At 40.2% G+C, this 17,225-nt stretch overlaps 1 protein-coding gene across 1 annotated transcript in view; it reads right to left on the reverse strand.

The window, feature by feature from the left end:
• Nucleotides 1-17,225, reverse strand: part of SCN10A (sodium voltage-gated channel alpha subunit 10) — a 99,833-nt gene that overhangs the window by 65,095 nt on the left and 17,513 nt on the right. Inside the window, exons 2-4 of the mRNA XM_071222117.1 lie at nt 13,139-13,423; nt 11,374-11,501; nt 8,356-8,436 (exon numbers count right to left, since the gene is read on the reverse strand). Of these exons, the coding sequence (XP_071078218.1) occupies nt 8,356-8,436; nt 11,374-11,501; nt 13,139-13,411 (482 nt within the window). The 5' untranslated portion in view covers nt 13,412-13,423. The remainder of the gene's footprint in view (nt 1-8,355; nt 8,437-11,373; nt 11,502-13,138; nt 13,424-17,225) is intronic.

Consider the following 17,225-nt stretch of genomic DNA (forward strand, 5'->3'; position numbering starts at 1 on the left):
GGTCATGTTGTAGGGTTTGTTTTCCTACTTTTGTCACTACTGCTATGGTCTGCAAACCACTTCTGAAATGCTGATTCGCTTTATGACTTGTGCTATTCTGCAATGCAACAGCAACAGTGACAATGCAGGTTTAATGAATGTAAGCGATCCCTGTCAGGTGACAAGAAAATACATTATTTAAAATAAACTACACCACGTTAACCAGTACAAACTGTAAGTTCTTGAATACACGGCTTTTAAGAACATAAAAAGTGAGAAAGTCTATAAAAATTATGATTAATCTTACATTTCAGATTTTTACATTATCAGTGAGTAAATGATTGCATAACTACTTCTTCTGAATCTGAAATGATTTAGAGGCTATTGCAAGACTTCTAGTGACCAACAGAGATCCCTGCTTAGATCACTGATTGAGAAACTTGCAGGGGACGGAGGGAGCTGAAGTGCTCTGCAAAGCAGAGGGAGAAGAGTCTGCATTCCCAGGGACAACATGGAGGGAAGAGCTGGAAAAGCAACCCAAAGGGCCAGTTTATGAGAGAAGATTATGTCAGCCTCACTTACTAGGATAGATCAGTTGAAATATTGGCAAACTGAATTAAGCAATGATCAAGTTAGAATCATTAAAAACAGATTAGCAAATTTATTAATGTAACCTACTATATTAACAGATGAAAGAGTACATGATAATCTTAATAAATACAGAAATGTCTATAAAAACTAGCACCCATTAATTATGAAACTCTTAACAAACAAGGAGTGGAAAGAAATTTTCATAACTTGATGGAGGGTAATCATGAGACTCCCATCATGGGTGAAATAGAACTGTACTCTATAAACACAAGAGAAGAAAACTGCTCACTCTTACAGCTTCGGCATTGTGCTGAAGGTCCTGGCCAGTTCGGTAAGACAGGAGAAATAAACAAGGGGCACGAGAGTCATAAAGAGAGGAACACGTTCATCATCATTGACAGACGATATAGTTGTTTAAACAGAAAACCGAGAATCTATAGAGGAATGTTCAACTTGTTAAAGGGCTCAGAAAGGTTGCTGGATGCAAAACTAATACATAGAAGTTAAAAACATTAATAGACTTTAGCAATAAATATAAATATTCAAAAGGACAACTAAAGTGGTAATGTAAGATAAGAAATGTAGGAACTTCACACAAGACATTACAGTCCCAGCTGGTGTGGCTCAGTGGATTGAGCGCCGGCCTGTGAACCAAAAGGTGGCTGGTTTGATTCCCTGTCAGGGCACATGCCTGAGTTGCAGGCCAGGTCCCTGGTTGGGGGCAACCAATTAATGTATTTTCCCTCTCTTTTTCCCCTTCTTCCCCTCTTTCTGAAAATAAATAAAATCTTTTTAAAAGACATTATAAAATGTTATGAAAGAATATAGAAGAAGGCCTATATAAATTGGAATACATACCATGCTGATGTATGGAAGGCTCAATATTATACATGGGGCAATTTCTCCTGGGGCAATAAATAAATTCAATGTATTTACAATCAAGCTTTCAATAAAGTTGTATGAAAAGAGCTTAACAATCTGACTCTTAAATTGATATGAAGTAAAGAAGCAGGAAGAACCAAGATAATTTTCAAGAAGACAAAAGGAAGGGCTGCTACCACCAACCAGGTCACATCTTACCATAAAAGCGTGGGGAGTGACAAATACCTCAGTGGGGGGAACAGACTTGAGTGTGTGTGGGAATCTGATGCATGACCGAGGTAGCAGAGGGATTCACTTGGGAAATGAGGACCTGTGAAAAGCGCTGCTGGGATAATCTGAATGGAAAAATATTAGAAGCCTATTTCACGCACACAGGTGCCTACAACTCTAGAAGGGCGAAATATCTAATCAGAGGACGAAATTCAGGGCGGGGCAAAAGTAGATTTTTAGTTGTGAGGACTCAAAACTTGGAGTTTATTTTTGTATTATTATTGATTAACTATTGCATTATTTTCCATAGGAACAACTGTAAACCTACTTTTGCCCCACCCTGTATTATGGCTTTTAGAAGAAAATACAGGAGACTGTTTTTATAGAATAGCAGTAAAAATAAGTGAATGAAGTAAGTCTAGATGTAGCCATTTAGACAAACACAAAAAAACCATATCGATTTTTTAAAACGCACCCGCCAAAGCATGCACACAACGTGGTGTCGCTCCCATAACTTCGCAAAGACACTAAACACCGCATTATGCCTGCAATGCCAGGTGCCCCTTCCCCAGCTGCGACAGCTCAGCTTCATGTCACCTGTTCTTTTCCAGGTGACAAAGCAATTCTTTCATTGTGCTTTTCCCTGCAGCCAGATTGCTGTGGTTTGTCAAATGTTTCTCCAGCTTCTCAGTATGGTTAGTGATGAGTGTCCTAGAAACCTCAGAGGGCCCCTTCAATAACTGTGTGAGCTAAGGGTGTGGGGAAAGGTCTGCTGTGGCCACTGTCAATACTTTATTATGTGACCCCCGGTACTTCACATCTCCTCCTGGGGCCTAATATAATGTATTCTTCCTCACTTTGGCCCCAGTAAATCTCCAGTTTCTTTCTGAGCATAAGAAGGGATTAAAAAATAGAATATAAATACATTTATTATATCATATAAATATATAAAATCTTCCCACAAGCAGACTGATAGGCAGGCAGGCAGTCCAGGGGGTAGGGAGCTGCCTTTACCAGCAGGTAACAGTGCAAAGCTAACATTTCAGGGAGGTTTAATGTCAGGGAGCAGAGATAAGGGATGGGAACCACTTGTGTCCAAAAGACTGTATCAGGAATGTGGCGATAGGATCAGCTTCTGATTCCTCACTGGCTACGGTTTAATTTCTGCTCAAAAATACACAGCGTGATCTCGTAGCCCCAGTCTCTCCCGAGGACATGTACTTTTTCCTTTGGGCTCCCAGCAACACAGTGCATCAGCAAGAGCTGTTATCAGTTTTGCATTTCAAAAACAGCATCTGGAGGCTGGTCATTTTCGTGAGGCTGAGGATACGGAACATCATGCAATATCTATCTGTCACCCAAATTTCTGGAACTAGGACCAGATAGGCAGATTTTTATCTTTCACATTTTTTCAAAGTGTGCTTATAAAGAAAACTGTGTCAACTACTTAGTTAATACAAAATCTGACAAAGAGTGAATTTAATAATTAGTGGGAATGGAAATTGGTACACCTTTGGAAAACAATTTGGCCGTATCTCAAAAATTGAAACAGTGCATCCCTTTGATCCAGCGTTGCCATGTCTAGGAATTCACCCCTCGCACTCACCCGTGTCATGTGTACAAAGATACGTGTGTAAGCTTACTACCCGAAGAACTGAGATGGCAAAATATCAGAATTATGTTGACTAAAATCAACATAAGTACCTATCGATAGAATGTTAGGTAAATAAATTTTGCTTCATCCATGTAAGTAAAATCTATTCAGTCAATTTCTACAAAATATCTGCTGCTGGGATTTTTCTTGGGATTTCCTTGAATCTGCAAATTAATTTGGGCAGCACTAACATGAGCTATGCTTACATTTATTTAGATACTTTAAGTTTTCTCTCAATAACGTTTTGCCATTTTTCAGCATAAAGGTTTGGGAGTATTTCTTACAATAGCTTTTGGGTTTATTAGTTCCACTGTTTTTTTTTCCCTAACTAATTTGTCTTCAATTATTGATTTCTTTCTGTTTTCCTTTCATTTAGCTTATTGTTCTTTGTGTAGCATTATGTTAGGTATTAAAGAATTCTTTTCAATTTGTACCGATATGAGTATTCTGTGCTTCATTGCTATAAAATGCTTTCTGAGCTTTGACCACACTGTACGGGTTCAGATTAAAGTGGTTTTTGTGTTTCTTCCCTAGAAATTCTATAATTTTAGTTTCTACTTTTTCTCTCATCTAAGAGTTCTCTAAGAGAGAGGGTTTTTTTGTACTCCATTTTATCTGACATTATAAAAAGTGTATTTTCCTATATCATTAAAATTGGTATGAATATTAACTATAATGGATATTGTTTATGCTCTATAATAGAGGTATTCTTTTTTTAAAAAGTCAAATGGAAAGGCCTCTCTTTTTCTGATGTTGTTATTATTTTCTAATTTTATTGCAGTGTGGTCAAAGAATGTTTTCTTTATTATTTCTACTTTTTGGAGCTTATTGAGGTTTTGTTGTGGTTTAATATTTGGTCAATTTGTATGATCACTTGAGAAGGTAGTATATTTACTTTTCAGAGAATAGAGTTTAACATGTTAATCAGATCTAACTTATTAATTCCATTACTAAGGTCACACATATTTTTTATACATTTGATCTGTGATAGGCTGAAGTACATTAATTAAACTTTCCTATCCTTACAATGTTTTGTCTACCCTTATACACTTACAGTTTTGATTGATGGGCATTGTCGCCACATTATTTGTTACAAAGATGTGCGTTGCTATAGTAAATTACTTGGCATTCCACTGTGTCATTTTTGTTCTGTTTAATATTTTTTGGCCTAAATTCCACCTTCTCTGATATAAAGATCATGCCTCCTGCTCTCTTTTGTTTGCCTTTGCTTGTATCTGAGCTCATTCTTTAATTCTGACCTTTCTGTATCGTCTTGAGCAGTATATTTTTTATTGAAGTTGGGTATTCCATTGTTTTATATATATGAATTTTTTGAACAGATGCTTCAAACCTATTTATATTTATTAACATGACAGATTTGTTTGATTTTAATGTACTTATATTATATTATGTTATATATTTCATGGCTTCTTCAAATATTTCACTATCAGGTATGTTTGATTGGCTTTATTTTTTGTGCACGATTCCAAATTTAGTACAGGTTTTATTTTAGTTCTAGTGGTTGCCTTTGTAAGCATAAATTTATAATTACAATTAAAGCTATGTAACGCACTGCCCTTGGTATGCTATCTCTAAACAATATCTTATTTCCATGTAGTAATTCTCTTTCCTTTCCCCTCTGCTTTGTCCGTCATCTGATTGTATGCATATTGAGTAATGTGTTTTTCATGCTTACCTTTGTATTTTTAAACATAATTATCTTCCATTCCTTGATTTGTCACCTTTAAAGAATACTCTTTAATGTCTTGCTAGTAGAGAAGCAGCAGTAAGTGAGCATACTCTTCTCCCACGTTCTTTCCTCTTTCCACTCCTGATTTTTGCTGTTTGTATCATGTCAACATTTTCAGGGCCTCGGGTTTATGGTTTTCAGTATTCTGCATTTTATGTAATGGCCATTTATTTTTAAAATTATTTTGCTTTTAAGCTTTTTATTATGATACGTAATGTGCATGAGGAACATGCACATGAAATATACATTAGTTGTAGAAATTAGCTGCATGAGTCAGCTTGGGTCTGCCATCACAGAGTGCCGTAGATGGAGTGGTTAAACAACAAAAATTAATTTTTTTCCAGCCTCCAGTTCTGAAGGCTGGAAGTTAGAGACCAGGGTGCCAGCAGGGCCAGGTGCTAGGAAGGGCCTTCTTCCCAGCTGGCTGAGGTCCTATTTCTTGCTGTGTCCTCACACGGCAGAGGCAGCGCTGGTGTTCATTTCTCTTTTCATAAGGGTACCAGTTCTACTGGGTCACAGCTCTGCCCTTTGCCCTCATTTAACCTGAATTACCTCGTTCAAGGTTTCTTCTCCAATACAGTCACATGGGGGGCTAGGGCTTGGTGGGGAGACATAATTCAGTCCATAGCAGCTCTGTGACAAACTACTCATGTCCAAAATGAACATGATGAGCATCCTGCAAGCCTCTTCCCAATTATGTCCTCCCTTCTCTGCCTAGAGGTTACCACTGCCCTAATTTTTGCTATTTTTTGTGCCTTTTAATTTATATTTTCACCTCCTAAATATGTATCCTTAAACAAAATAGTAAAGTTTGCTTTTTAAAAAATATTGTGTCTAAATGGAGTCATATTTATGTAATCTTTTGTATCTGGCTTATTTTGTTCAATATTATAGTCCTAAGACTCACCCTCGTTGGGTGGAGCTATAGCTTATTCATTTTCATTGCTGTACATTATTCTATTTTAAGACCGTAATGGTGATATTTAATGTATTCAATAATTTACGAACGTTAGGTTGTTTCCAATTTTTGGCTTTTATGGCCAATGTGCATAAGCTTTCTTGTAGCTGTACCCTGGGGCCCATAAGTATGTATTTCCATTGAGTGTATGTTCTTAATAATATAATTAGAAGATGACAGTGTGTGTGTGTGTGTGTGTGTGTGTGTGTGTGTGTTCACCTTTGCTTGATTACATCCACTTCTTTCCGAAAAGGCCGTACAAATCTGCCTTCCCACCAGCAGAACATGAGTTTCCGTTGCTTCGTGTATTTCTTGACCCTTAGATTGTCATAGTTTAAAATTTCCTCATCCAATGAGCAAATAATAAACAATCTTTCAGTGTGATTTTAGTTCACATTTCCTTAATTAAGAAGGTTAAGAATATTTTCATATGTTTATTGATCATTTGGATTTCTACTCTTGAGAAGCAATTATTTAAATTTTTGCTCATTTTAAAATTGGTTGCTTTGATCGCAAGGATACGGAGAAAGGGGAACCCTCAGGCACTGCTGGGGGAATGCAGACTGGCACAGCCACTGTGGAAAACGGGGTGGAGTTTCCTTAGAAAATTAAAAAATGGAACTGCCTTTTGACCCAGAGATTTCACTTCTGGGAATATATCTGAAGAAACCCGAAATGCTAATTTGAAGGAATATAGGCCCCACTAAGTTCATTGCAGTGTTATTCACAATATCCAAGATGTGGAAGCAGCCCAAGTGTCCATCAATAAATGAGTGGATAAAAAGGCTGTGGTACATTTACACAATGGAATACTATTTGGCTGTAAAAAAAAGAAAATCTTACCTTTTGCAACAGCATGGATGGACCTGGAGAACATTATGCTAAGTGAATTAAGCCAGTCAGAGAAAGACAAATACCATACGATCTCACTATATGTAGAATCTAATGAACAAAATAATTTAACAAACAAAATAGGTGCATAAATACATAGAACAGATTGACAGTTGTCAGAGGGGGGTAGGGTTAAGGGACTGGGTAAAAAAAGATGAAGGAATTAAAGTGAGAGCCAGAGGGAAAAGGGGTGAGGGGAGGTAGAAGAGGACAATGGGGGGATAAATGGGGAGAGAAAGAGACTTTACTTTGGGTGATGGGCACATGATGCAGAAGGTGATTTTTGAGTTGTACACTTGAAATCTATATGGTTTTGTTAACCAACAACACCCCAATAAATTCAATAATACGAAATAGGTTGCTCTGACATATTTCTAGTGTATCTGTATAGGCTCATTATTCTGGACATAAGCACTGTTTAGGTTTACATGTTGCAGATGTCTTCTGCTCGATAGGTCTGCTTTTTCACTCTGAAAAAGTTGTCTTCTGATGGGCAGAAATTCTTAATTTTAATATACCAAAATTATGCTGTTTGCTACTTTTTTTAAAGTGGTTACCTTTTATGAAAGTATAGTAATTCCCTTCTAGTCCTACTTTTCTAAGAGTTTTAAATCATAAGCAGATATCAAACTTCAGCATCAGTTAAGATGATCACATGATTTTCCACCTTTATTAATAGAAAAAGAACATATTTCTTATTGTGAATGTTTTAATGTTATAGTCAGCAAAAGAAATTTAAAGTTGGAAAAGAGAAAGCTTTACCCTCGTTGGGTGGAGAACCATGTGTTCCAGAACCATTTGTTTTTTATTCTGCCTCAATTTTATTCCTGCCTCCCTTCCCTGAAGTTCCTTCATGGGTGCAACTAGCAAGTGAATGGGTGCATACGTGACAGGAACTCACCTGCCCAGACCATGGAAACTGGACCCTCTGGGACTGAGGCCCCAGCATCATTATTTTTAAAACCTCCCCAGGAGATGCCAGTGCACCGCCAAAGTTGAGAACCACTAATCTGTAGCTCTTTAAGGCCGAATCCTATGTGTGTCTGTGAAACAAATTCTATAGAGAAGGCATATGACCATTACAAAGTCAGATAAACAATAGGATTCCAGCCCTGACTGGTGTGGCTCAGTGGTTGAGTGCCAGCCTGTGAATCAAAGGGTCGCTGGTTCAACTCCCAGTGTAGGGCACATGCCTGTGTCGTGGGCCAGGTCCCCAGTGGGGGGTGTGCGAGAGGCAACCACACATTGATGTTTCTCTCCTTCTCTTTCTCCCTTACCCTCTCTAAATCTAAACAAACAAACAAACAAAAAATCCCAATAGGATTCCACATTACCCAAATGAGACCCTGCAGAATAAAAAAAGGAAAGAACACTGCCAAGCGGAGGAAGAGAAGAAGAGGACGAGAAGGGAAGGCTCTGAATGACAGCAAATGTACTCACTCGAGTTTTTCTGGAATGTCGTTTTGGGTCATGCACACACAGTTGACCACAATCGTGGCTGTAATAAATGTACTGAACCACCTGAGAGGCCATGTTAAGGAAAAGCTCAGAGTCACCACACTTCCCTGGTGGCATCTGTGATCACCTTGATGCCGGATGATTAATTTCATAACTCTTAACTGGGATCAGCATTATAGTCTTGTCACTTAATAACCAGTAACATTCACTGAGTGCCTACCCTGGGCGGCATACTGTGTCCACGTTATTTCTAATACAATTACCCTACAGGTGGATATTATTATCCATATTTTGGGCCTAAGAACACAGGCTGACAAAGCTTGAGTAATGTTTCCCTGGTCACACAGCTAGCCAACCACGATGCTGGGGTGTGAACTCAGGTCCTTTGATAACAGAACCTTGGTGAAAGGAAACAGAGTCCTTCCTCCAAAACGTCCTTCCGCCCCGAGGACTTCATCTCACTACACAATATGGTCTGAAATATCATCTATAAATGTCCCTTTTTCCCTGAAAGACAGAGAGAATACACCCAGAAAGTTAGAAGTAAAGGGAGGGCTGCAGGCTTTCATGGGAATTAGTTTAGGCAGATTGCTTTCCTAACGTAGCTGAGGTCAGTTACACCGAGCAAGTGGACTTCTGGCCAGAAATGGTGGAGGCAGGACCAGGAAGCGAAATGCTGGTTCAAGGTGAAAATTCCAAATAGGATTAGGTGAGAACTCTGAATAGCCAGAAGGGAGAGCCTGAGAGGAGAGGTTGTGCAAGGGATTTACCAGAAGTGGAAGGACACGGAACAGGAAGGCAAATGGAAGGGGGTAAATATATGGGACGAAATCCAGTCATAATTTTCTCCTGTTGGACATTTTTCTCAGGACTCGCTGGATCCTGAACAATTACTTTCTGAAGAAAAATAAAGCCTGCAGACGAGCTTGACCTACAGAGAGTGAACCACTCATCTTTCATAATTTCAACTTGAGCAGAAACATTTAAATCTATTTTAGTTTTTGTAAATGCCTTTAATGTACCCTGGTTTATAGTTACTTAGGAACAAATCTATTTTAAAAAGGGAAATTCTACTAATTAATCCACATTTTTCTGTTGACCTGCAATTAAAGTAAGAAATTGTGTTCACATGGCAGGGGGATGTTAACCCAAGGATTAACTTAAAATAATATTTTCAATTCCACAAACATATAAAAGTAATATGATATATTATATATAATGTTACTTATGCACATAGTAAGTTTTATTAGAATTATAATTTCAATGAAATAGTAATACTAGGACACTGAGAATCTCATACTTTAAAGAGTATCTTTTGGGGCTAGATCTACCAAGTTCATGAGATTTAAATATATAAATGTAAATTTTGATAAGCCTGTGACAAAGAGACCTTCAACAGCCTTTTCTGTCCTGCTGTAAGTCCACTACACAATTATTTACTCATAAAATCTTAAGATAAAAAGACTGTTCACTGGTCACTTGGTCCTTTAAAGGGATTTTATTTCTAAGGAGCTGTTTCTGACTTATCTCTATGTAATCAACTAGGCTGCATGGAGAGAAGTTTGAATATTTGCTGTTTTTCTTTATTTTTAATTGTTTGTAATTGCACACATATTTAAAAATCTAAGGAGAGATGACATGCTGAGAGAGTTAGTTACCCCAATTCATTTTCATCAACTGCCTTCTTCCTTGTCGCTGATTCTGCTCTAAGCAGGATGCAGGCTGGATATTTTAACCAGTGGGTGACCTTGGACACTTTAGTTAATGCTTCTGAGTGTCAGTTTTATTATCTGTAAAGTGTAGTTTCTGTACCTATGAAAGTGTTGACACTTAGGAGGTATTTAGCAAATGGGAGCCTGCTATTACCACTAAAATCTTCTATAGAATCAAGAATCCCAAGATTCAATTAAGAAAATATACTTTCCACTGGTTAGCCATAAAGTAAGGAAAAGGAAATGTCAACACAACTTCCTGAGGCAGCAGTTTTGTGTTGGAAGAGCGACCCTGGCAGGGCTACCAGCTCCCTGGGAGCTGTCCAGCAATCCAGCGATGATGAGCAAGGGTGCAGGCAGAGTTCCTTTTACTAGGAGCCCCCTAAGAAGAAGAGACTACCATCTGCCAGGCATCTGAGGCAAAGCTGTTCTTGCAAATCAACCTCCTGGAAGCCAGAGCTGAATTTGTCATTAGGAACTTCCAACTTGGACAGTCACCAGGGAAAATCCTTGGAAACCAAGCCAAAGTCTCTTCTTTGTACTAGTTTGGCTGGCCTTGGAGAAAACAATGCCCCGCCCCCCACCCCCACAAGTAAAATCCCCAAACCGAAGCCAGCTTCTGAAGCTACCTAAAGCAATTAAGCAATTAATATAAAAAAGATATTTGACCAATGTATCTCTAATCATTACACTACCCAATGGCATGAACCTCAGGCTATTGACATTTTTAACCTGCTGGTAGTTTGGGGATAACTCAGTAACCGGTAACCCCACCGGTTATGGGGTCCCACTGAAACAATCTACCCTGTGCTTATTATGGTCTGTTCTCTTGGCCCTCTGGGAGATGCTGCTCTTTTGCCCAATAAGTAGCTTCTCCCCAGCATAGCCAGGGCACAGAGATACTATGCCTATTTCATTAACCGAAAGAAGGCTTGGGTCCCCGTTAGTTACCTTTATGTTGTGAGAAGAGCAGACCACATATGGTGAGAAGGTGCCTGGAATATCAGCAAATATCCCCTCACAAAGAAAACATTTCTGAACACGTGCATCCATAGGTGTGTCCGTAGTAGTCTAGGTGATCTCAACCCCATCTCTGTGTCACGTGAAGACCTCTTCTGTTTTGGGACTGCCTTCAGGTGTTGGATACATTAAAGCCACTAACACCTTTTTCAATTTAATGACTGAAAAAAGAGTTCAATTGGAGGGAGACTCTATTGGTAACCTCTGAAGAAGGTACTGGACACAGTGGGCAAGGCCTGACTCTAACATATGGAAGAATCAATCATACAAAGGATATGAGTGGACAGACACTTTGATGGCTGTTCGTCTGATCCGGTTGAAAGGACTGAATAGGCCCAGGGCCCGAGTGGCACTAAACCGGGAAATGGTCCTCTTTTTGTTCAGCACTATGAATGTCTAAAACAAAACAAAAGAGAAAGGGGACCTCTAGTGAGAAACACGCATCCTCACACAACCATGATTTTATTTTTTAAGATTTAATTTAATCTAATTTTTAGAGAAGGGAAGGGAGAGAGACAGAGAGGGAGAGAAACATCAATGGGTCATTGTCTCTTGCGTGTGGACCTGACCTGCAACCCAGGCACACACCCTAGACCAGGAATTGAACCGACGACCCCTTGATTCACAGGCCAGCACTCAATCACTGAGCCACACCAGTCAGGGCGCAACAACCATGTTTTTGAGCATGAGTGGCATCATCTCAGGGTCATGAGCAAGAGGGTTGTGGGAACCACTGGTCAATAAGAGCCAAATGGAGAAGCAGAGAGTTAGGGAGGGTCAGGGACTAACAGCCCTATCTCTACCCTCACAGCAAGACCTCAGGCCCAATGGCTGGCTGTGCATCACAATGAGCCCACCACACATGCCCAGTGGACAGGTGGCCGACCATGGAGTAGCTAAGAAGCATCATGCCCAGGACTGGAGGATGGCGCTCTGGCGGCATTTAATTTCTTTTCTAATCAGTGGATCATCCCTGGTCCTGCGATGTTCCTTCTGTTCTTCACCTCCCATGTTTTCCCTTTTAAGCCCTCCTCTGAGCATCTCGGAGGGTGAGGGCTCTTGGCAGATTAGAGGAGGGAGGAAGGCATTCTAATGCCTTTATTTTCTCTACCAACCATATTGGAGATGGCTGATTCCTGCCCCTCCTAACTCCAAAAGATGCACACACCATTTTCTTAAGCTGTGGAGGGTACCTAAAGTGCAATGCAAACTGGATAATTGTCATGAAACAGCTCTTGTTCAAACTGGTGGTTCTCAAACTTTTTGATTTTGAGACTAACTTTCATACTATCAAAAATTACTGAGGACCCCAAAGAGTTTTTGGTAATGTTTATACCTTTTTGCTTATACTGTATGTATGTGTATGTGTGCATATAAATACATGTTTGTGTATATATAATATTAGAAAATTAAAATGTAGGAAATTTTAAAACACAGGAATATACAAGCGTAATCTCAGTAGCTGTTAGACTAATGATGTCATCTCCATCAATTCCTCTATGCTTACTGTTGTATGTTCACAAAGAGTGTGAGTGAAAACGACAAATGACATCTAAGTATTATCATCTAATAGTTTTGACCTGCTGAACTAAATAAAAGAGTTTGGAGAAGCCCAGGGGTTCTGAGATCATCACTAGTTTAAATCATCCTCATTTCTGTTCCCTTTACCTACTCTACACCCCTCTCCCCCACCAAGATCCCTGTTCCCCACTTGCCAAGAAAACAAACACCTCTGGAGATCCTTGGTCACAACTCATCCAAAAGAACAGCCAGCTTCCCTTGAAAACTACACAATAGTTCTCACTGCTTTTGAGGATTGGGGTTCAATTAGCCTCTCCCATAAATACCATAAAGATTCAAAGAGAATGTCGAAGAGGTAAGTTAAATATGTTTCTCATTGACTGAGTCTATCTGACAGCCACACCACCCAAGGTGCAGGAGGACTCCCTGGGAGGGGTGGGGACAAGGGCTACCTCTCCCAGAGCTGAGAACAGCCACCCCAGCCAGCAGTCCTTACCTGGTATAGCCCTTACCCGGTGTGTACTGTAGAAGGGGTCCAGATCCTCCAGGGGCTCCCCAACCAGTTCTGCAGGGAGCTCGCCATAGAACTTGGGCAGCTGGTTGCAGGATTTCAAGTCTAGCTGGGGCCGAGTCTTCTCTTCATCCTTCTGCTTCTTCGCACTCTGCTTACCTTTGGCTTTCTTGGCTGCCTGCTGGGCAGCAATTCTCTTTTCAATCTCCACCAGGGACTCTGGAGTGAATCGACGGAAGTTGGTAGTTTCCAGGGACCCAAAGGGCAATTCCATCTTCTCATTCTTCTTTAGGAAGAATTTATACTCTTATGAGAGTGGACATAACCACAGAGAGGTAACAGCCTACCCACTGGCCCTCTTCCTCACATTTTCCCCAACTTTCTTGCTAGAACATCTCCCCTACCAAATTTTCCTAGTCCTTGACTTACACTAAGCTTTCCCTGGGGATGCAGAACCCCTGCACCACTCAGGGGAGGCTGTTCACTACACCCTACTCCAGGTACTACAGGGTCATGTCTATGCTCTCCATAAGCTTCTAAGTCACTGCTCCTTCATCATTTTGCAACCCACCACCACCAGATTTAGCCCTCTCTCCTCATTTCTATGACCACTGAGCAACAGGCACTCTCTCATATTCACCAAAGACTTTGGTTCATGATCCTCTTTATCTTCAGTCTCATCCAACTTTCTGACCATCTTTTATGTATTGACCTTTTCAATGTTTCTCCCCCTCCCTGAACTCCATTTGGGACTCTAGGCTACTTTTTCTTTGTCCGTGGCTGAAGACTTTTCCATGTCCAGATTAGATCTTATGGTCCACCATTTTCCCCACTCCCTTGTCCTTATCCTAAATACCAAGCCTGCGTCAATCTACATGAGTCTAATTCAGGTTTCTGGGGTGATGGAGAACATCATGCTGCTTGGGAATCATATGGTTTCCTTAGACAGCAATTTCTTCTAGTCTGATATTTCAAATCCCGTTCATCTTTTCTGGTTACTTCCTATTTCTCCTCATGGTAAGACAATGACCATGTTCTCTACTTCATGAAGAAAACAGAACTCCTGCACATTTACACCCCAAACCTCCTACTTACCTGCATCCACACCTTCCTTGCTTCCTTCCCTCCTGTCACAACTAGGAGAGTATCACCCCTCATCCAGGCTAAGGCCAATCTTTTCTTTCTGTTTTGGATCTTATTCCTTCACCACCTCACTTCTCTGTCCCCACTTGTCGACTGGCTCCTTCCTATCAGAATTCAGAAATTCTCAAGTCTTTTTCAACCTTAAAAGCTCCTTGCAAAAACATCAGAGACCTTCTATGGATAAATTCAGGGAGAGATATCTGTCAGTTCTTATCTTGATCCCATTGGCTGTTTTGACCAATTCTGCTTCTTGAAACAACTGCTGTGACACACTCTCTTGGTTTGCTTAATGTTCTGTGTGCTCCTCCTTAACCTTTTCTTCCTCATTTCCCCCATACATGGTTATGAATCTTAGGGTTTTATGTTATGTATTTTGAATTTTTGAATAATGACAATAGTAATAACACCAACAGCACTGATAATAGCTAGCACAGAGATCTCACCATGTATTAAGCAATTTTCATGCATTATCACATGTACCACACTGTATTATTCTATAAGGTATTATCTCTAATATATAAATGAGAAGCCATAGTGGCAAAGTTAACTTTATCAAGATCACATTACTCATAAGTGGCAGGTCAAATACTCAATCCCAGGTTTGTCTGATACAACCTTCTGAGAGCACCTCATCCATTCCCATGGCTTCAATCCTCATGTACATGCAGAGTCTTTATCTCATATGTATCCTGAGTCTTTATCTCCAGCTCTCATTATGTCCTTGGGGTTAAGACCATTTGTCATCTCCACTCGAATGTCTAATGGGCACCTCAAATTCAACATGCCCCAAACTAAACTCATTATCATCTCTCCACCCCTTTCTAATACTGGTTTCTCTCTAAGGCTTTCTCCCTCTGTGAATGACCCAAAGTAGCCTATTTCTGTGCTTACCCTCTACCTGGATATTGTTGTTCTGTCTCTTTTCCTTCATTCCCACATCCAATGAGACATCTGGTATTGTTGATTCTCCCTCCTTAGTGTCTTATCTCCATGTATCTTAAACCTCTTTATCATACTAGTAGTCCAGCCACGGTCATCCCAATGTCCTCTTGTGTGTCTTTTTGCTTCCCCTGTAGTCCTTTCTAAGCTATTCTCCAATCGTAACCAAATGTTTTTCTAAAATTCAAATCTGGTTATATTGTTCTTATTTAAAATCCTTCTAAAGTTCCCCACAGCACTCAAGAGAACCCAGACTGTGTGCTTACCTCTCCAGCACTGTTGTTGCTGCCCACACTATTTTCATTAGGTTCTCCTTGAATCTGACCCATTATTTTTTTTAATCATAAGGCCTTTACATATTCCTTTCCTTTGCCTGAAATTATCCCCCCACCTTGTTTAGCCTGACAAACCCCCTATCATTTTTTAACTCTTGAATTTGAGGTAACTCCTCCTTTTCTGATGCTACATGAAGTCTGTGTTAAGATTCTCATTTCATGGTCCCATAACTCATTGCCTTTTCTCTATGAACCTCTGATATGTAATTGCAGTTTGCTTTTCTATTTCTCTCACTAGCCTGTAAGCTCCGTGAGGACCAGGAACACCTCTATCCTGTTTGGAATTTATTCTGCAGGCCATAGCATAGTGCTCGGCATTTAGATACTTGTTCAATGAATAGTGCTAACTACAAAATTCAGACACTGAAAAACCAAAGGAAATTTTGTTTGGAAAAATGCAGCAAAAACACAAATTTAATCATAGGAATATAAGAAACCAATGAGATTATTTGGTCTAGTGACATTTTTAGGCGGGCATACCCCAAAGTCAAGCAGATGGTGGCAGAAGCAGCCCTTGAATCCAATACTCCAATGATGAAGACCCTGCTGGCTGTTACCAGTTCTCCAGGGTCCTGGGAGGAGCCTTCACCCCTCTGATACCACCCTTCCTTAATGCCCTTCATGACTTTCTCCTGGAAACTTTCTCTGCCTCATTCCCATTTCTCTGCCTTCTGCCCATTTGTACTTGATCTGTCTCTTAGGGAACCTTTCAATGTTAATCTGTATGACAGGATTCAACATCTGTCTTCTGCCCCCTTCTATCTTAGAAGTTCTATGTGCTATGCGCCCATATCCTGGTTAACATGATGTTTTTATGAAGTGGTTGCTCAAACACTGTTGACTCTATTGAACCCAATCAATGTCTTTAATTCTTCCCTTTTGAATAACAAGAATGAGGTTAGCTTTCTCTTCTTTGTCTGGAGGAGAAGAACTACTTACATGTTAGAACCTTATTTGAGACCCAGGACTCGGTTACAGAAGAACAAGGCAAGGACTCTCTCAGTGACACTGAACTGACCACAATGTTGAGAACTGAGCACAGGATGAAGCCAGAATTATAGCTGCTAGACCTGAAGTTTGAGATCAAAGCAGGTTTGATGCCACGTGTCCACAATAATTCTGCCAGGCCAAGGACAGAGTTGTTGTCAGGGTTGAGGAGGGAGAACGTGCTCACAGGGGGAAATCTGTAGTGATGTCATGTAGGTACAAGGGCCTAGTCCTTCTTCTAAGATTTTCCAGTCAGGAGAGAGTAGTGGACTTGTGGCCCCTTGATCAAAGTGGTCTCCCTTTTCCTGTCTATCACCCAGTGATTTTTCCATGGTAGTCTGAGATAAACATTTGAATGCAAGTAGTCTATTTGAGAGCGACTTCCAAGAAACTCTGAGAAGAGTGAAAATGTAACATAGAAAGAAGGAAGCCAGTACTGTCTCTATGATCAGATTATCCCTGTGGGCAACCAGATCTTAGAGCAATTTCACTGAAAGATAAGGATATTGAGGTTTAATCCACTAGTCCCACTCTCATTGGTTGAGGGTCATTCCAGAGATGTTAACTCTCTAGAATTTACAGAAGTAACCAGAGAAAGCCCGAGGCAGAGAGAGATGTGGGAAGTGTCTGCAGGTGACCCTGGACCCCTGGGAGATATGGGCAAAATGCAGATAGTGACTGCTC

This window comes from Desmodus rotundus, chromosome 8, assembly GCF_022682495.2.
Source record: "Desmodus rotundus isolate HL8 chromosome 8, HLdesRot8A.1, whole genome shotgun sequence".
Taxonomy (NCBI): domain Eukaryota; kingdom Metazoa; phylum Chordata; class Mammalia; order Chiroptera; family Phyllostomidae; genus Desmodus; species Desmodus rotundus.